The following is a 21,547-nucleotide window of genomic DNA, read 5'->3' on the forward strand; positions in this document are numbered from 1 at the left end:
AGTCATAATTGATATGGAATAATTATATTTCGAATTACTGACTGAGGATATCATGTGGGCGTAGGGCTTGGCACAATGATTCTCGAATCTGAACAAAATATGATTGCAGTGGAGGATGCATCAACGAGTCACAACTGGAGCTATTTCACCTCCAAGTCAGCTGTCATAAAATAATCCAGTTTTTGGGCAACATAGTCTTCTTGCTTTGCATGTTGATACTGCCTAGCCATGCAAAGATTCCTCCTATGTAAAAAAGAGGTAAACCAACACTATGGCTGAAACCTTGACGTTGGTGTGTTGGCTTTTGTCCAATATCAGCTGGCAGTCTACTTCGCAAAGGTGACATATCAAACTGACACATATATCCTCAGTATTTATTATTTTCAATATTTAATATTATAGCCTATTATATATATTATTCAATCGACTTTCGCTTTGGTATTGGGGATGCATCGTAGGGCTTTGCCGATCTTTTCATTGCCTTTGATTGGGTGACATGATGGATGTCGTACGCTAGCTGTGAAATATCCGGATTTGTCCGTCTTCTCCCCATTTGTCTCTGCAATGACAATCCCAGTCAATAATCTAACGCATGGGGTGGGCAAACTACGGCCCACGGGCCGCATGCGGCCCGCAACATCGTTCTGTGCGGCCCGCGAGAGTCTAAATAAACTTTTTAAAAATATCGATACAATGCGTACTAAAAATCGAATTAATGCAGGGACTTGATCAACATTTTCTTAGTGTATTTCACCTTGATAATTCTCAGACAGTGCATCTGAAGAGGCGCGCGCAGCTGAGCTCGACTGAAAAATGCCTCTAGCACATCTTGCGTGAACGTTCCAAGGGCCAACTTGGGCATTTCTTCGATGAGACGATCGCATAGACCCACCATATTCCGTGACGTGAAAATTAGGCCTTCCATTGTGGGTTTTACCATCATTCGTTTTGGCTCACCACGACTTGCAGCATATTTCTAAAAAATTACATGATAACCCGAAAATAGCTCGAATAATAACTATGAGGAACTGACCTTCCAGCTCAATAATCGATCCGCAAATTCACTCAGCCATGCAATTCTTTCATCGTCCAGGCTGCATATCGGATAACTAATGCGGCATGTGACTATATTGAACCATCTGTTTTAGGTCATAAAATCAAGCCCCTTGTTATATAAGTGAAAATTCGTTACTCATACCTTTCCATCATCAGAACAAAATCAGATGTACCGGTTGCTCCCATCCCTTTCAAACAATTTCCAACTTTGCGACTCGATACACCCGTAGCCAAACTGACATTCATCTGGCATGAAAAACTGTCACATTTCAGCCCAGTGAATGATTGCAAGCGCATCATCTATACGATAGGTATAGATTACCAGGGCTTCTCAACCTATTTCAGTTCGCGTCCCACTTTCCATCCAAATTCCATTGCGTGGCCCACCACACATCCTTTCGCGACAAACATTCTAACCACTACAGACAATAGAGCGAATAGCTGCGGGTCTATGCGATCGTCTCATCGAAGAAATGCCCAAGTTGGCCCTTGGAACGTTCACGCAAGATGTGCTAGAGGCATTTTTTGGAAATTTAGTAGGATACTTAAACGTAATAAGGCGTTAGATTATTGACTGGGATTGTGATTGCAGACACAAATGGGGAGAAGACGGACAAATCCGGATATTCCACAGCTAGCGTACGACATCCATCATGTCACCCAATCAAAGGCAATGAAAAGATCGGCGAAGCCCTACGATGCATCCCCAATACCCAAGCGAAAGTTGATTGAATAATATATATAATATAATATTAAATATTGAAAATAATAAATACTGAGGATATATGTGTCAGTTTGATATGTCACCATTGCGAAGTGGACTGCCAGCTGATATTGGACAAAAGCCAACACACCAACGTCAAGGTTTCAGCCATAGTGTTGGTTTACCTCTTTTTTACATAGGAGGAATCTTTGCATGGCTAGGCAGTATCAACATGCAAAGCAAGAAGACTATGTTGCCCAAAAACTGGATTATTTTATGAGAGCTGACTTCGAAGTGAAATAGCTCCAGTTGTGACTCGTTTATGCATCCTCCACCGCAATCATACGCACACATGATATCCTCAGTCAGTAATTCAAAATATAATTATTCCATATTAATTATGCCTGGATTATGAAAACATATTCTCTTTATTTAGCAATACATACTAAAACCTATCTCTGATTATTAGGGCGTTTTTTTGACCACATAATGTTAAAATTGTAGCCAACTTCTTATCTTCATTTCTGGTAGGAACTATAGCTGTCCTAACGAAGTAGTTTAGCATCGAAAAACGTTTTTGGCTCAGAAATAGGCAACTTTTTACCACTACGATTTTGACAAATTTTGACATGTCAAAAAATGGCCGCTCTAATGATTATACAAACCAAAATAGTTCAAGGAAATCTCAGCCGAAGTCAATATTGAAACCAATTAATAATGGAGTGAATATCATGACTTATTTTGCTCATGAAATATCCTCCTGATATTAATGCAATGATAGTCGCGCCAGTGCCTGTGTACTGTATCACTAAATAACCTGTTGTGATTGCCCTATATCCTATCTGCACCAGACATCAATCTGGCCAACAACCTGCCGCTTCATGCTATGAAGCGACAACAAATCTGACGGCATCTGGGCTCTCGACCGTGAATCACGTGTTGCCCATCTATCCGTAGGTTAGTTATCTATAGTAATACCGCCGTAAACCAAACTTTACGCTGATTGGTCGAGAGACAATGGCCATGGATACGACACAGCAACGGAGGACGCTGCATTTACCTAAGCCTAGTTGGCACTACGATGTATTCCTATAGCCGTCTAGACTAGACTGTATAAAAACGACAAGATTATAGTTAAATGTTTATTTCGTCATCAATATTAAAATTAGGAAAGAAAATTAAAAATTTAGTAACATACTAAAATATAATGCCGAAATACTGCTGAGTATATAAATGCAGTGCTACCAATGGCAATGAACTGGGGAAGAACAGATTTTTCCATTCATTTCCTTCCAACGCAAAGGTCAGGAAGGCTTGGGAATGCAGAGTAAGAAGGCAGGATTTCAATCCTACTTCCACAAGCTTCATTTGCTCATCGCCGACCTCACTGCAGTTGCAGTGACTTAAAAAGCCCAGAAATCACAGTGAGCCAAGATACAAGTCGGCAGCTAACGACCCGATGAATCGCGAGCCGATGCGTGAGAGAGTGGAAAGAATGTCAAAGACAAGAATAAATGCATTGATCAGTTCAAATACTGTCATGTCGTGGAGCACAAAGCCTTAAACAGACTAAAAGCACCACTGTTGTGTACAATAATAATAATTTGCTCCCACCACTTTTGCAAGGAAGATTCTGCTGCTAGTGCATTATAGATACACCAATACAGTCACGTCTAAAGAGAGGTGCGATTCCCAGTCGCAATCTCCGTGGTGAAGCAGAAGATATGCGCATTGCAAAGAGGCGGACCCTGAACTCCATGCCGTGTCAACTGTCTTCCTCCAATGTTGCGGATGCTGCACATGCAAATCTTACATTGTTATCGGGTGATCATGATTTAGAATCGCCATCGTGCAGTCTTGAAATGGAATCTTCAAATCCATCACCTGAATCTTAGGGTTAGAAGCCAACGAAGTCAGTCATATGCAGATTAGCTACCTAAGCCCAGAGGACATCAGAACAGAGAGGATGTGCAGAATGGGGTAAATACATAGGGCTCTTCGACTCACAAGTAGCAATTTTGGTAGGGTTTTGGCAGGGTTGTAATCAATGTTCACTCTAATTTTTCAAGAGTCTGCGCAAGCACGCCAACTCACTGCGCAGGCCGTCGGACAACAGTGCGCAACCACTCTCCAATAGGGTGATAAAACGAACCCACTAGAGCTCTAGGCTTTTCTGGTACTTATCATCTATATTGGGTGCCCATTTAGTAGCAGCGTCCCTAAACGCGCGAAGCGCGAAAAATTTATATAATTCACGATAGTAGTTATATAGATCGCTCGTGATGTGGCAGGGGCTCTTATGGGCCCGCTCGCATGTCGCCGCGAAACTCGTGTTGGCATATCGCGCTTTTAGACCCCCCCTTCCGCTCGCACATCGCCATTGGTTCTTACGGGTGCGTTCGCATGTCGCACTTTCAGGTATAGGCATCTCTCGCACATCGCATGGAAAACTCGTGGTGGCACATCGCACTTTTAGGTATAGGCATCTCTCGCACATCGCATGGAAAACTCGTGGTCGCATTCGCCATGTGTTCTTATGGGTGCGTCGGCATATCGCACTTTCGGGTATAGACATCTCTCGCGCTGTGTTGAATAGGTATCAGGAATAGTAAATAGTCACGTGATTGATTCTTAGTTAGTGTGTATATTACAAATTATTAAATATGACCGATTCGAGTTAATCCCAACGTTTACGGTGAGTACGACAATGATATATCGTTATTCTTATGGCGGGGGTGGCATGCGGCTATTGCGTCTTATGGCGGGGGTGGCGAGCGGCTATTGATGCTAACACGAAACCCGGGGTGGCGAGTGGCGCTCATTTCTTACGACGGGGGTCGCAAGCGGCTCTTATGACTTATGGCAGTGGCGGCAAGTCGTACTCTCGGGTATTTAGTTTGCCACAGAGCCGGCGTAGACAGTGATTCGAATATCAACAATAGTCGCGTTCGCAAACTAACACTTCAAAAAGATGTGAAATATTTGTAAAATCCTACGATCGCTCACAAGATACCACTTCCGACATATCGATCTATCACTCAATACACAACCGAAGTTGAATTGTAATTGAATGCGTAAATTTATCACCTCGACATCAAAATTCGAAAACAACAACTTGATGCTTTATGTTCTCACTCTAATTTCATGATAAGTGTAATAAGTGCCGAATAACAGATACACCATCGGCGAGACTTGAATACCAACAAATTGTCACTTATTTCTATTCTAGCCGTAATCCTTTGTGAAGTTAACGCTTATTCAAAAAGGTGTGAAATATTTACAAAACCCCGCGATCACTGACAAGATAATGTTTCGGACATAACCATCTTTCGCGGCTTCGTGTTACAGGAATATCGATCGCTCACGCGGTGAAATTTTCGTAAGCAGTTTGTCACAGAACTTGATTTCCCTCGTAAGATTTAATAAGTGACGAATAACAGATCGCCAGTGTCGGTAACTTGAATAGCGACAAATTGTCACTTATTTCTACTCTAACCCTAATCCTTTGTGAAGTGTACTCTTATTCAAAAAGGTGCGAAATAATTCTAAAATCCTACGATCGCTCAAAAGATAACACCTATAAGACATAACCATCTCTCGTGACTTGTGGTTACATACATCCCAATCGCTACAATGTAATATGTTGGTAGTTTGGTGCAGAACTGGATTTCACGAGTCTGATATAATAAGAATATTACCTATTAAGTAATAAGCATCGAATAACAGAACCGTCGCAGACGGTGACTTGACTATCCAAGATTTGATACTTTCCGTGATCGCTATATGTTTCACGTTGACTTTGGTTGCGTGATGCGAATCATGAGAATATTCAATCAATGTGTCAATTTGTCAACTTGAAATGAAACTCACTACACAAACCAAGTTGATTCGTATCTGAATGTGTCGATTCGGTACAATTCTAATTATTTCGAGAAATCTTTTTAACGCGATCTTTTGATTCGACTGTAACCTGAATATTACTGACGCCGAATTTCAGCCACATTGAATTATTCACACATTCCGCGCCGCTGTTTTCACACCTATAGAATCAATACCAACTATAACTCAACAAGAATCAAGAATCACAAGTATGTGCATTATACAGTTATTGTCTTTGTCAACTTGAAATCAAACTCTTAATACAAACACGCATCTTGCCACTTGTCAACTCTATCATGAAAATCCTCGAACCTGTATTATTAAGAATGTTATAGTACGGCGTCGGAATCCACTCGCGGGATATACTAAAGGTAAATTCAGATCATCCAAAATGAAATATCTCGACTTTGACATAGTCTGAATTGAAATAGATTGACAAACATGACTACCAACTTTCACCCAGTCACATTTCGAAATTATACGCATATTGATTTGAAACAAGTCATGAAATATTACAACTATATTCGCGATCGGACTTTCCGTTTGGCAAAGATAGTTTCAAAAATACTATCACTATGACATCTCAACATTTTAACATCTTGCCATCAACAAAAGAGTCAATCATGAAAACCTTGTCAAGTAAATCCGTTTGTAACTCACCGAACCAAAGCAAAAAGTGTCCATACGAAAAGTAGACAAGACTACGCAAGTAATCACTACAACCCACAAACATATCATGTTCGGTTTTAGGCATATACCACCAACTCGTCTTTTTTGTTCAACTGTAAAAGTCGTTACTATGCCGCAAGACAAAGAAATTACTATGCGGTATATTTTGTAAGACAAAAGTAATTACTTCTCGGTGTCGGCGACTTGGGGTTAACATAATATATTTGAGTATACGACATTTGAAAGTATGACCATCGTAGTTTCTTACAATCGAACGCAGGTGTTATATCGAAAATTATCGTGATGTAAACATAAGGATTGTCACATTGATTTGACATATGAGATTTTGTAATAGTTGATCATTACTTTATTATTAAATTATTTGTGTTAATTAGACCCGGCATTGTGGTAAATGTTACGACAGCAACAAACTTTTCAGTACCAATGTTATTAACATATTAAGCTGTAAAACTATGTGTGTCTGAAATGTTCTTGATAGGAAAATTAATCCACCTTGGTAAAAATCACTCAGCGTATCGCGGATATCAGAAAATATTACCAGTAACCAAGACTAAAGATGAAACGACAATATCGGTATTATTACATTCAACAATCAGTACAATTATTAAAATCTATCGTTTGCGATAAACAACACTAAAGATGTAATAATTCCAGTATTCATTCATTGAACATCCGATACAAAATGCTTTATTATCCCGATTCCCAACGGGTAATTGAAACGACTAAGTGTAGAATCAGTATATCACAATATCGTTACTATTGAATCCAACGATTTATTGTCGGAATTTGCGACAGAGAATTGAAACATATACACTTTACAGAGTATGAAAATATCACTTTGAGTATCGAGTACCGTTCGAAGCTAGCGATCAATTCTTAATCATTTCTGTAACTCCCCATTGTGCGTGCTAAATGTAAAATATCGCGAGGTTATACACTCTAAGACTTTGATTATTGTAAAAGTAAATTGTGATATGTTTGTTAGATGCATCCAATTCAACTAGAAGTGTCTAGTGCCCAACACTCGTAATATCAAAAAGTACTTGCTACCAGGGCTTTGGAGCCGGAGCCGGAGCCCGTAGCCGGAGCCCCGGAGCCGTGCATTTTCACCGGAGCTGGAGCCGGAGCCGGAGCTCTATATAAAATTCAGCCGGAGCTGGAGCCCGTTATTTGAGTAGTAGCTCCGGCTCCGACCTATTTCATAAGATGCCATTATATATATATGCAACAACCACATCTGCTGATTTATCATAATTGAACAGCAGGCCTGAATTTTAATGCTGTGCACAGCAATGGCATAGAGTAAAGTGCGTTGTTGTGCAACTATGATGTTGTCGACAATTGACAAGTATTCAGAATGACGTCACAAGCTGGCACGGCGGCACCTATATGTCTTCGTTGCTACATCGGATGTTACTGACGGCTGACAGACTCTAGATTGCTATAGATAACTAACCTATGGGTAGATTAGTAATCTATATAGACCAGGAATGGCCAACCTTTTCGGCTAAAGGGGCACATGCAATTGAAGAATGAGTGTGCGGTCCACTAGCCGCGCCAAGCGGATAAAATTTTCTAAGTTTATAATAAACTTGGTCAATAATGTTATTACTTGAGTATTGCGGGTCTACTGAATACCGCCCGCTAGGCTCAGTTTGCAAGGACCCGACTATTCGGCGTATTGTCACATCGATATCGAAGGTCTCCGTTAATATGCGACGATAATGTTGTGCCTACATTTCACCGTTGACGATCTTTATGCGAGCGCAAACGCAAAAAGACTTTCTCGCGTAATTGCGAATACAGTTAGACTCAATCGGGTAAATTGGGCGTTTTTTTCATTGTCAGTGGGGGGTAGGCTATCAACCAAGAAATCGTGTGACAGTTAAACACGCGAGGCGTGAAGAAAAATGTCGCTACTATTTTAGTTTATTGAAATGCACGACGATTTACTGAAAATGTGACTGGACCGTGGATCTGCCAATGCGTCGGAACTGATATTTTAGTCATCAACATCCCAAGTCTCGCAGCCAGAATTGTAATTTTTGGTTGGCATTGCAAGTTCACAATCTGAGCAATTCATTTTCGATAATATAATAGGAGATTGCCTCGCGGGCCACGCAAAACCTCTCGCGGGCCACATTTGGCCCGCGGGTTGGCCACCCCTGATATAGCTAGGCCCATTCGATAATTTCAGAGCCGGAGCCGGAGCTGGAGCCGGAGCCGGAGCTGGAGCCGGAGCAGTGGTAATAATGCGGCTCCGGAGCTGGAGCCGGAGCTAATGTATGATAGAAGAGAGCTCCGGAGCCGGAGCCGGAGCAGTTTAAATTTACGGCTGCTCCGAAGCCCTGCTTGCTACACTGTTATTTGCTAAACGTGTTTTGTATTGTTGTTCATTTCTAGTATTGATTGAAATTGTTTTGAACCCTCAAATAATAATTCCCGACATGAAACTAAGCCGCCGAAAGTCGTTACCATCACAAAGAAACAATTTGCACGATGTTTACTAAATGTGTCCTATAGTTAGGTGTACTGGAATTATTTGTAAAACACACACACACACACACACACACACACACACACGATCAGAGAAATTGGAAATTTTTCCGTTGTCATTCGCTAAAGTAAATGTCATCACAATACTCTGTCACTAAAAGACGTTACTTGGACGTGCTTGAATTCTAGACATAGTTCTGATTTACCCAACACAAGACCCAAGGACAACCCTAGTTTCAGCCGAACACAGATACAAAATAATACTTGTTGTGTTGTCGCGGCATCATCACTCAACAATATCACCCTCAATACAAATGATGTTTATGTGTAACATGCTATTGATTTGAACCACACCCACCTGACGGAAGAGGATTTACTCAATCTTTACAAAATGGATATTGACCAACATCACATCACCGGATTGTATCTGTTTCGCTGGATACGAGTTATGTTAGTTTAACAGTAAACAAATTTCACCCTCTTGGATTATGAACTCAATGCGTTAGCAGTCATTCAATATTTTGTTTGTGTCAACTAGTTACTTGGTATGTTACGCCACAACTCTTACAAAAGTACGAAGGATATTAACATCGCACTAAGTAATTAACTTTACTCGATATTCTCGCATTACGAAACTAAAGAATGGTTGGTTAGACTCTACAAACTGTTTCGATATCACAAGACCTTTATTGTCTGAATGGGTGTTCATGTGTCTTAAGAACCAAATAGTTCAACACAGCACTAGTACCAACAGAAACATCAGAGTTGTTTACACAAAAGTTTGTATGCGCGCAGTATGCGAATACCATGTGTAAGTCCAGCACAATTGTGGTATCCATCCGGGTTTAGTTAACACAATTTACGACACCGAGGTCACCTCATCTTTCGTAAGACAACAAACCAACCAAGGTTTCAGGATATGACCATGTCATAGCAATAAATCAGCTACTCCAACAACAGAGTACATATGTTTTCTAGTTACGGTGCTTACATCTTACACACAAATCAATCTACTTTGCTAACAAAAAGTGCTGGGTCATCAAGTGATTGCCCTAACAACAAAACAGCTAAACGTACTATCATACAAAATGGCCGTTATAGTCACCAACGGTACATGGTACAAGTAACAAGTCTCGAGAATCCAGTTATTGAAAAAACATGAAAGTGTTTCTCCTGCGCCAAGTCGTTATGTTGACGAAAGCGTATATTGTAATATCATGATCGATTTGCATTCGTTGGTCACAAAATGTCACTACTCTAAATAATTATTTTTCACTCAAACACAAACGCATACTTGTCACCAATCGTTTTCATCAAGCACGAGTTCAAGAAACCTGCTACGACATGAATTCCGATTTAGTTTTACAAATATTTTATAATTGTTTTTATTAACACTATATCAATGTCATCAAGTTGAGTGTTTACGATATTAGTGTGTAGGTGTGTGTGTCATACTTGGAGGATCCGTATTACAATTGACTCGAATTGACTAAATGTAAGAAGGGTTGAAATGTTTCGAATCGATTCATAAGTGGTCTTCGTTGTGGTTTTCGTCGGACATACAGCACGAACTAACTGTAGACTCCTCTCTGTTGTGCACCATATCGGTAATCGAAATGCATTAACATGTAAACAACGATCTTGTTTCGTCACACCAAAAATATGTTCACTATCGCGATACTCTGCACAAGACGTGCATAGCCTTTTCACACTCGTAATAGTATACCAACGTCAAGCGATAACGTTTAACAAGACCAACGGCACTGAACCCACGACGTTTACCTATGTAAAATTACCACTTTCACTTGTCAGTCCATCGTTTACCTGACTAAACATATCATTTTCCTTTGGAGATCCGGCGTTTACCCAGTGTAACAATACATTTTCACTTGGAAAAATACTTTTACCTAGAGTAACTAATCATTTTCTCCTGGGTAACAAACCCTTTTCGTCTGGAAACTATCATTTACCTGAGTACCAATACCGTTTTTCACTTGGAAATCTATCTTTCCCTGAGTAACAATATCATTTTCGTTTTGAAAACTGACAACCACACCAGACAATTTGATATTTTTGTATATTGTTACAACGGACAGTGACAAAATATACACCAACAACGACTCCGATACATTTGTCTAATCAAATATTCACTTGCTCTGATGCATCCCATCAAAATCATTGGTTACTCACATACAATAACAATGAGCTGTTGTACATCGACGTGTATGTTTTCGGAATTGGCGAATAAAGAGGTTTCCGATATGTCCGTGATGTCCGGGTTCGTGCTTTGGATTTTCCAGAGTCAAAATGTCTGAATAAAACACCTCCTCGACTTTGGTAACTGGTTGATACACGGATAATGGTATTCAGAAAACGGATGAATTTATGTCACCCATCGCGATAACAATTCCTGGTCGAGTTTTCCCCCACATGTTTACTATATTGTGTCTTTATTGGTCAATGTATGTCTCGACATTCAGTTTGAAATCGGAAATGATAAAGTATGTAACCGGATCCGGATATCAACTCTGAATCGATAAACCAATGAACAATATTCAAAGTAAACATGTTACACCCTGTGTTTCCACGAAAAAATACCATCCAGACATACGTCGCGCTTGTTTGCCCACACCAGTATACGCGCAAATGGAGGTGTGTGACATTGCATGCAATGTGTTGGTATACAAACATCGATCCCCAGACATTATCATAGCCGGTAGTTTTGATGTAGATCGAATGTCACCTGATAACAATACCAATAAGCCACATTGCAATGACTCTGAGTCCGCGCTATTACATCGATATTGCGACACCGTTCACTGATTTATTCGATGGTTTTATCGCGTTGTAACATTACAAGATAGTCATTACCCTATCTGCAGACGGACCACCCAGACCGCTGGCGACTGGATACATCGGTCAATATCCATTGTGTTGTCGACACCGAAGTTTTCTGCTGCAGCGTTTGATCTAGGTGAACTATCGAAGTACGGTGCTCGAAATGATTGCGATCAGTCTTTCAGTCACGATTAGGGCTGGGCAAAATCGAGTACCTGAGTGATTCGATTCTGAATCACGTAATATGCTTCGAGTCGAGTCGAGTAATCGAGTATCACTCGTTATGACGTCATAATAGAATGTAATGTGTCAAAGCTCTAATATGTACCTTTTATGCGATCTCAAAGAATGTAATGCCTGTTATCCATCACATTAAAGATACTTTGGTATTATTCGACCATACCGATTTCATTGCACTTGGTGACAATGTTGTGGGATGATCATGACTTCAGAAACATGCTATTCCCAGTAACGTTGGTAGCTTTGTACTACATGTTACGTATGGTACCATACGGGCAATCAATGTTCCAAGGCTCCAACAGTGAAAATTAGTATCGAAACTATAATTCTCGTTGATAAATAATCTTTCAGTGGCGAGAAACGTATAATTTCAGTACTCGAAAAAATCGACTTTTACTACTCGACTCGAATCATTAAAATTAATACTCGATTCAGATTCGAGTACTCGAATCATTGTGCCCAGCCCTAGTCACGATGAATGGATGTCGCTACTCCCACATAACGACTCCAGATAAATATCGCGAACAGTGATTCTGAAAATCTCGGACTGATACTGTGATCCAATAAGGTGTGTTTCTGTGGAATGAAGACTGCAATCGTACACCACAATAGAACACTACCTCGTGATTTCACACGCAATCATAAAACACATCATCGTAAGGGTTCGTCCGGTAACATTTTAAAACGACATCGTCACAAGGCTATTGACGTCGATTCTGTTGGTCATATCGAAGAACATGTCAATCCGTTTTAGAATGTACCGTTTTTCAAATCCCTGCACCACAGTGTTACGACACAGACAAGAAGCGTCGGTGGAAATAATAAAACACGGAAGGCACACTTTGGTGTCATTTGACATGGATTTTACACCCGACGAACCTCACATTCGAGCGATGCATTGGAATGATGCTTGTATTATTACCGTAGAAGGAACAGAAATGTATCGATTTATTGGTTTCGTACATATCCAACAAAAACCAGGGCATATGATTGTGCACGGTTCGCTTATTCGACTGTGAACGCTCTATTGGTATATGTTGTATAGTTCACTTTCACCGTCGTGCGAATAACCCATGTTACGGTTCCATGCTTGTGTGTCTGTATGTCATGCTTCAGATTGACTCAGAGTCATTGCAATGTGGCTTATTGGTATGACATTGTTATCGGGTGAGATGACATTCGATCTGCATCAAAATTACCGGCTATGATAATGTCTGGGGATCGATGTTTGTATACCAACACATTGCATGCAATGTCACACACCTCCATTTGCGCGTATACTGGTGTGGGCAAACAAGCGCGACGTATGTCTGGATGGTATTTTTTCGTGGAAACACAGGGTGTAACATGTTTACTTTGAATATTGTTCATTGGTTTATCGATTCAGAGTTGATATCCGGATCCGGTTACATACTTTATCATTTCCGATTTCAAACTGAATGTCGAGACATACATTGACCAATAAAGACACAATATAGTAAACATGTGGGGGAAAACTCGACCAGGAATTGTTATCGCGATGGGTGACATAAATCCAACCGTTTTCCGAACACCGTTATCCACATACCAACCATCGTCGAGGAGGTGTTTTATTCAGACATTTTGACTCTGGAAAATCCAAAGCACGAACCCGGACATCACAGAACTATCGAAGTCTATTGTCCAATTTTCCAAAACATGCATTTCGGTGTACAAGAGCATATTGTATGTGGTTAACCGATGATATTGATACGACTGATGGGGGTATACTTTGAAACCGGTAGTCTGTGTATATTTCCGTCACTGTTCGTTGTAACAATATACAAAAATATCAAATTGGCTGGTGTGGTTGTCAGTTTTCAAAACGAAAATGGTATTGTTACCCAGGGAAAAAATGTATTTCCAAGTGAAAACGGTATTGGTACTCAGTTAAATGATAGTTTCCAGACGAAAAGGGATTGTTACCCAGGAGAAAATGATTAGTTACTCTAGGTAAAAGTATTTTTCCAAGTGAAAATGCATTGTTACACTGGGTAAACGCCAGATCTCCAAAGGAAAATGATATTCTTACTCAGGTAAACGACGACCGGCCAAGTGAAAATGGTTTGTTGCTCGGGGAAAAATATATTTCCAAGTGAAAATGGTTTGTTGCTCAGAGAAAAAAATATATTTCCAAGTGAAAATGGTTTGTTAGCCAAGGAAAAAATATATTTACAAGTGAAAATGGTTTCTTACTCTGGGTAAACGTCAGATCTCCAAAGGAAAATAATATGTTTAGTCAGGTAAACGATGGACTGACAAGTGAAAGTGGTAATTTTACATAGGTAAACGTCGTGGGTTCAGTGCCGTTGGTCTTGTTAAACGTTATCGCTTGACGTTGGTATACTATTACGAGTGTGAAAAGGCTATGCACGTCTTGTGCAGAGTATCGCGATAGTGAACATATTTTTGGTGTGACGAAACAAGATCGTTGTTTACATGTTAATGCATTTCGATTACCGAGTAGCTGCACAACAGAGAGGAGTCTACAGTTAGTTCGTGCTGTATGTCCGACGAAAACCACAACGAAGACCACTTATGAATCGATTCGAAACATTTCAACCCTTCTTACATTTAGTCAATTCGAGTCAATTGTAATACGGATCCTCCAAGTATGACACACACACCTACACACTAATATCGTAAACACTCAACTTGATGACATTGATATAGTGTTAATAAAAACAATTATAAAATATTTGTAAAACTAAATCGGAATTCATGTCGTAGCAGGTTTCTTGAACTCGTGCTTGATGAAAACGATTGGTGACAAGTATGCGTTTGTGTTTGAGTGAAAAATAATTATTTAGAGTAGTGACATTTTGTGACCAACGAATGCAAATCGATCATGATATTACAATATACGCTTTCGTCAACATAACGACTTGGTGCAGGAGAAACACTTTCATGTTTTTTCAATAACTGGATTCTCGAGACTTGTTACTTGTACCATGTACCGTTGGTGACTATAACGGCCATTTTGTATGATAGTACGTTTAGCTGTTTTGTTGTTAGGGCAATCACTTGATGACCCAGCACTTTTTGTTAGCAAAGTAGATTGATTTGTGTGTAAGATGTAAGCACCGTAACTAGAAAACATATGTACTCTGTTGTAGGAGTAGCTGATTTATTGCTATGACATGGTCATATCCTGAAACCTTGGTTGGTTTGTTGTCTTACGAAAGATGAGGTGACCTCGGTGTCGTAAATTGTGTTAACTAAACCCGGATGGATACCACAATTGTGCTGGACTTACACATGGTATTCGCATACTGCGCGCATACAAACTTTCGTGTAAACAACTCTGATGTTTCTGTTGGTACTAGTGCTGTGTTGAACTATTTGGTTCTTAAGACACATGAACACCCATTCAGACAATAAAGGTCTTGTGATATCGAAACAGTTTGTAGAGTCTAACCAACCATTCTTTAGTTTCGTAATGCGAGAATATCGAGTAAAGTTAATTACTTAGTGCGATGTTAATATCCTTCGTACTTTTGTAAGAGTTGTGGCGTAACATACCAAGTAACTAGTTGACACAAACAAAATATTGAATGACTGCTAACGCATTGAGTTCATAATCCAAGAGGGTGAAATTTGTTTACTGTTAAACTAACATAACTCGTATCCAGCGAAACAGATACAATCCGGTGATGTGATGTTGGTCAATATCCATTTTGTAAAGATTGAGTAAATCCTCTTCCGTCAGGTGGGTGTGGTTCAAATCAATAGCATGTTACACATAAACATCATTTGTATTGAGGGTGATATTGTTGAGTGATGATGCCGCGACAACACAACAAGTATTATTTTGTATCTGTGTTCGGCTGAAACTAGGGTTGTCCTTGAGTCTTGTGTTGGGTAAATCAGAACTATGTCTAGAATTCAAGCACGTCCAAGTAACGTCTTTTAGTGACAGAGTATTGTGATGACATTTACTTTAGCGAATGACAACGGAAAAATTTCCAATTTCTCTGATCGTGTGTGTGTGTGTGTGTGTGTGTGTGTGTGTGTTTTACAAATAATTCCAGTACACCTAACTATAGGACACATTTAGTAAACATCGTGCAAATTGTTTCTTTGTGATGGTAACGACTTTCGGCGGCTTAGTTTCATGTCGGGAATTATTATTTGAGGGTTCAAAAACAATTTCAATCAATACTAGAAATGAACAACAATACAAAACACGTTTAGCAAATAACAGTGTAGCAAGTACTTTTTGATATTACGAGTGTTGGGCACTAGACACTTCTAGTTGAATTGGATGCATCTAACAAACATATCACAATTTACTTTTACAATAATCAAAGTCTTAGAGTGTATAACCTCGCGATATTTTACATTTAGCACGCACAATGGGGAGTTACAGAAATGATTAAGAATTGATCGCTAGCTTCGAACGGTACTCGATACTCAAAGTGATATTTTCATACTCTGTAAAGTGTATATGTTTCAATTCTCTGTCGCAAATTCCGACAATAAATCGTTGGATTCAATAGTAACGATATTGTGATATACTGATTCTACACTTAGTCGTTTCAATTACCCGTTGGGAATCGGGATAATAAAGCATTTTGTATCGGATGTTCAATGAATGAATACTGGAATTATTACATCTTTAGTGTTGTTTATCGCAAACGATAGATTTTAATAATTGTACTGATTGTTGAATGTAATAATACCGATATTGTCGTTTCATCTTTAGTCTCGGTTACTGGTAATATTTTCTGATATCCGCGATACGCTGAGTGATTTTTACCAAGGTGGATTAATTTTCCTATCAAGAACATTTCAGACACACATAGTTTTACAGCTTAATATGTTAATAACATTGGTACTGAAAAGTTTGTTGCTGTCGTAACATTTACCACAATGCCGGGTCTAATTAACACAAATAATTTAATAATAAAGTAATGATCAACTATTACAAATCTCATATGTCAAATCAATGTGACAATCCTTATGTTTACATCACGATAATTTTCGATATAACACCTGCGTTCGATTGTAAGAAACTACGATGGTCATACTTTCAAATGTCGTATACTCAAATATATTATGTTAACCCCAAGTCGCCGACACCGAGAAGTAATTACTTTTGTCTTACAAAATATACCGCATAGTAATTTCTTTGTCTTGCGGCATAGTAACGACTTTTACAGTTGAACAAAAAAGACGAGTTGGTGGTATATGCCTAAAACCGAACATGATATGTTTGTGGGTTGTAGTGATTACTTGCGTAGTCTTGTCTACTTTTCGTATGGACACTTTTTGCTTTGGTTCGGTGAGTTACAAACGGATTTACTTGACAAGGTTTTCATGATTGACTCTTTTGTTGATGGCAAGATGTTAAAATGTTGAGATGTCATAGTGATAGTATTTTTGAAACTATCTTTGCCCAACGGAAAGTCCGATCGCGAATATAGTTGTAATATTTCATGACTTGTTTCAAATCAATATGCGTATAATTTCGAAATGTGACTGGGTGAAAGTTGGTAGTCATGTTTGTCAATCTATTTCAATTCAGACTATGTCAAAGTCGAGATATTTCATTTTGGATGATCTGAATTTACCTTTAGTACATCCCGCGAGTGGATTCCGACGCCGTACTATAACATTCTTAATAATACAGGTTCGAGGATTTTCATGATACAGTTGACAAGTGGCAAGATGCGTGTTTGTATTAAGAGTTTGATTTCAAGTTGACAAAGACAATAACTGTATAATGCACATACTTGTGATTCTTGATTCTTGTTGAGTTATAGTTGGTATTGATTCTATAGGTGTGAAAACAGCGGCGCGGAATGTGTGAATAATTCAATGTGGCTGAAATTCGGCGTCAGTAATATTCAGGTTACAGTCGAATCAAAAGATCGCGTTAAAAAGATTTCTCGAAATAATTAGAATTGTACCGAATCGACACATTCAGATACGAATCAACTTGGTTTGTGTAGTGAGTTTCATTTCAAGTTGACAAATTGACACATTGATTGAATATTCTCATGATTCGCATCACGCAACCAAAGTCAACGTGAAACATATAGCGATCACGGAAAGTATCAAATCTTGGATAGTCAAGTCACCGTCTGCGACGGTTCTGTTATTCGATGCTTATTACTTAATAGGTAATATTCTTATTATATCAGACTCGTGAAATCCAGTTCTGCACCAAACTACCAACATATTACATTGTAGCGATTGGGATGTATGTAACCACAAGTCACGAGAGATGGTTATGTCTTATAGGTGTTATCTTTTGAGCGATCGTAGGATTTTAGAATTATTTCGCACCTTTTTGAATAAGCGTACACTTCACAAAGGATTAGGGTTAGAGTAGAAATAAGTGACAATTTGTCGCTATTCAAGTTACCGACACTGGCGATCTGTTATTCGTCACTTATTAAATCTTACGAGGGAAATCAAGTTCTGTGACAAACTGCTTACGAAAATTTCACCGCGTGAGCGATCGATATTCCTGTAACACGAAGCCGCGAAAGATGGTTATGTCCGAAACATTATCTTGTCAGTGATCGCGGGGTTTTGTAAATATTTCACACCTTTTTGAATAAGCGTTAACTTCACAAAGGATTACGGCTAGAATAGAAATAAGTGACAATTTGTTGGTATTCAAGTCTCGCCGATGGTGTATCTGTTATTCGGCACTTATTACACTTATCATGAAATTAGAGTGAGAACATAAAGCATCAAGTTGTTGTTTTCGAATTTTGATGTCGAGGTGATAAATTTACGCATTCAATTACGATTCAACTTCGGTTGTGTATTGAGTGATAGATCGATATGTCGGAAGTGGTATCTTGTGAGCGATCGTAGGATTTTACAAATATTTCACATCTTTTTGAAGTGTTAGTTTGCGAACGCGACTATTGTTGATATTCGAATCACTGTCTACGCCGGCTCTGTGGCAAACTAAATACCCGAGAGTACGACTTGCCGCCACTGCCATAAGTCATAAGAGCCGCTTGCGACCCCCGTCGTAAGAAATGAGCGCCACTCGCCACCCCGGGTTTCGTGTTAGCATCAATAGCCGCTCGCCACCCCCGCCATAAGACGCAATAGCCGCATGCCACCCCCGCCATAAGAATAACGATATATCATTGTCGTACTCACCGTAAACGTTGGGATTAACTCGAATCGGTCATATTTAATAATTTGTAATATACACATTAACTAAGAATCAATCACGTGACTATTTACTATTCCTGATACCTATTCAACACAGCGCGAGAGATGTCTATACCCGAAAGTGCGATATGCCGACGCACCCATAAGAACACATGGCGAATGCGACCACGAGTTTTCCATGCGATGTGCGAGAGATGCCTATACCTAAAAGTGCGATGTGCCACCACGAGTTTTCCATGCGATGTGCGAGAGATGCCTATACCTGAAAGTGCGACATGCGAACGCACCCGTAAGAACCAATGGCGATGTGCGAGCGGAAGGGGGGGTCTAAAAGCGCGATATGCCAACACGAGTTTCGCGGCGACATGCGAGCGGGCCCATAAGAGCCCCTGCCACATCACGAGCGATCTATATAACTACTCACGATTGCATCGGCCAATGTGATCGGGAATTGCATATATATTGCTATCAATTTTTATCCTCTTCCTGCTCACATAATCAGATTTAGCGGTAGAGCTGAGCCAGTGAGGTGTGTTGGAATAGATATGCCCTCTAAATAATAATAAAACATGTTCGGGCGTACCCGATGATATAATGACTTCGTTACATGATGCTATTTCGTGACCCCCTATATCTGCTATGTCAAAAGATGTTGAAATCGCAAAAACGTACTAATGTAGAAGACGCACACGATTTCTAATTGGTATTTCGTAACTGGAAAATAATGTTCCCTCGATATGGCATTTGTCTTGTTGTGGGACTCGGGCCGCCAGGACAGGAACATTCGGCGCCAGCCATTTAGGCGCCTATGGACATGGACAATTGCACATATATTTGTATATATCGAAGTTTCGGTCAGCACCGGGCCAGTCTTTTTCGCCCAAGGTTTCCTCACTGCTGATCTTTCTGGCGCACTTCTTCGAGTCGCATGTTACATAGCCTTTAACTTCATATGTCTTGGCACGTCATGGTGCGGTATTGGCCGACGCTCAACTGCCCATTTCTATAAATCATGCGTAATTTTTGTTGGGAAAGGGTACCCAATAATCAGATATCAGACAACAATGAAACGCGCGCAGCGCGAAAAAAAAATTCCTGAAAATTTCCCAAAAATACACCATGATTTATTTTAATTCTCGAAATAATTTTGGACCCCTTTCGAGCACGGCCCTTCCAATGGGGGGTTGGGGGGGGGGGGGGGGGGTTGGGTGCGAAAGTTACGGTCCTGAGTAAATCTTACGCAATGTTCATGCCACGTGGAGAAGACTATTCGTTAGTTTCTCGGAGATTAACTTCGAGCTAGCCCATTACTATTTATAACTTTGTTAAACCATGTTGTTTCGCCATTCCCAGACAATAATGCGCGATTGAATTGATATCAGTATCGCTCACGCGTACGATTCTATACTATAGAAATATCTTCCGTGAGGCGCACGTGCTTGTGAATTCTTATTTCTTCACAGAGCGCAATAGTTACCTTTGTGGGGCGCACTTGTACCTCGATTTCAGACTTCAGTGATAACACTATTTGGCCCTGACAATGTTCCATCTTAATTTTCACGAATCTGCGCGCCTGCGTGGTCCATTGGACAACAGTGCGCAACAACTATAAAACAAAACATCATTTCTGATTTTTTGTGCGTAGCGTAGATTTTCTGTGCGCAGAGACCGTTTCAGCACTGCGCATTTGCGCACGTGCGCAGCTTAGAGGGAACATTGGTTGTAATGACTCGAGTCATGACTCGACTCGAGTCAGACTCGAGTCACGATTTTCGGATGACTCGACTCGACTCGAGTCATTTTCTCAAAATACGGAAATGACTCGACTCGACTCGAGTCATTCTGGGTATTGACTCGACTTGGACTCGAGTCATTGCGCATGACTCGAAGCAAGTCATTGACTCGAGATTCAGACGGCGAAGACCGACATTTCATGGACATTTCGAAGCCAACACACTATTGGGATTTCGTTTGTTGGTAATGGTACTTGAAAATGCGACCAGAAACTGCTAAAAGTGAAGAAAATTGATATATCATAAATGCGAACCATTCAATATCACCAAAAAGAGGTAAAAAAGTGGGTTTAGGAAGATTTTAACTGGAAACTGAGCAGTCAACACAATGACTTGGACTCGGACTCGAGTCATAATACCATGACTCGGACTCGATCCTCTGTTCACTGACTTGGACTCGGACTTGACTCGGTGGGAATTGAAAATGACTCGACTTGACTCGAGTCAAAAATATAAAAGTGACATTGACTTGTGACTCGGAGCCTTGTGACTTGGTTACAACCCTGGGTTTTGGAGTGCTTTGAGGGGAACAAGACAGCAGGTAGCCTACTCCATATGCAACATCTCTTTTCAAATCACTTCAAGGACAGTACAGTATGAACAGGTATTCAATATCGTGGGGGTTATTGCCAGAGGTGGTCAAAGTAGTCACCGTCGCTACTCAAGTAGAAGTAGAAGTAACGGCGGAATT

At 40.0% G+C, this 21,547-nt stretch overlaps 1 protein-coding gene and 2 long non-coding RNA genes across 3 annotated transcripts; 2 read left to right on the top strand and 1 right to left on the bottom strand.

Annotated features, from left to right (window-relative positions):
- Window positions 1-382: 382 nt before the first annotated feature.
- On the bottom strand, window positions 383-1,396 carry LOC145454626 (uncharacterized). The gene is made up of 4 exons (XM_080332618.1): window positions 1,199-1,396; window positions 1,034-1,139; window positions 755-976; window positions 383-559 (listed from the first exon to the last, which is right to left on the bottom strand). Exons 1-4 carry the CDS (start codon window positions 1,354-1,356, stop codon window positions 416-418), a joined length of 630 nt encoding a protein of 209 aa, XP_080188744.1. The 5' UTR covers window positions 1,357-1,396; the 3' UTR covers window positions 383-415.
- Window positions 1,397-1,501: 105 nt separating this feature from the next.
- Window positions 1,502-1,842, top strand: LOC145453705 (uncharacterized). Its single transcript, XR_013919883.1, has 2 exons — window positions 1,502-1,592; window positions 1,649-1,842. It is a non-coding gene; the product is annotated as an uncharacterized LOC145453705 (long non-coding RNA).
- Window positions 1,843-18,447: 16,605 nt separating this feature from the next.
- LOC145454617 (uncharacterized) lies at window positions 18,448-19,025 on the top strand. The gene is made up of 2 exons (XR_013920182.1): window positions 18,448-18,543; window positions 18,966-19,025. It is a non-coding gene; the product is annotated as an uncharacterized LOC145454617 (long non-coding RNA).
- The last annotated feature ends 2,522 nt before the right edge of the window (window positions 19,026-21,547 follow it).

This window comes from Botryllus schlosseri, chromosome 13, assembly GCF_051294905.1.
Source record: "Botryllus schlosseri isolate E-star chromosome 13, Bs_hap1, whole genome shotgun sequence".
In the NCBI taxonomy this organism is placed as follows: domain Eukaryota; kingdom Metazoa; phylum Chordata; class Ascidiacea; order Stolidobranchia; family Styelidae; genus Botryllus; species Botryllus schlosseri.

Excerpts from the sequence above, each read along its gene's own strand:
- LOC145454626 (XM_080332618.1), bottom strand. The coding sequence starts at position 1,356 with ATGATGCGCTTGCAATCATTCACTGGGCTGAAATGTGACAGTTTTTCA. Across the intron at positions 1,140-1,198 it reads TTTGTTCTGATGATGGAAAG|ATGGTTCAATATAGTCACAT; the intron begins GTATGAGTAACG and ends GACCTAAAACAG. Across the intron at positions 560-754 it reads ACTGTCTGAGAATTATCAAG|AGACAAATGGGGAGAAGACG; the intron begins GTGAAATACACT and ends TTGTCATTGCAG.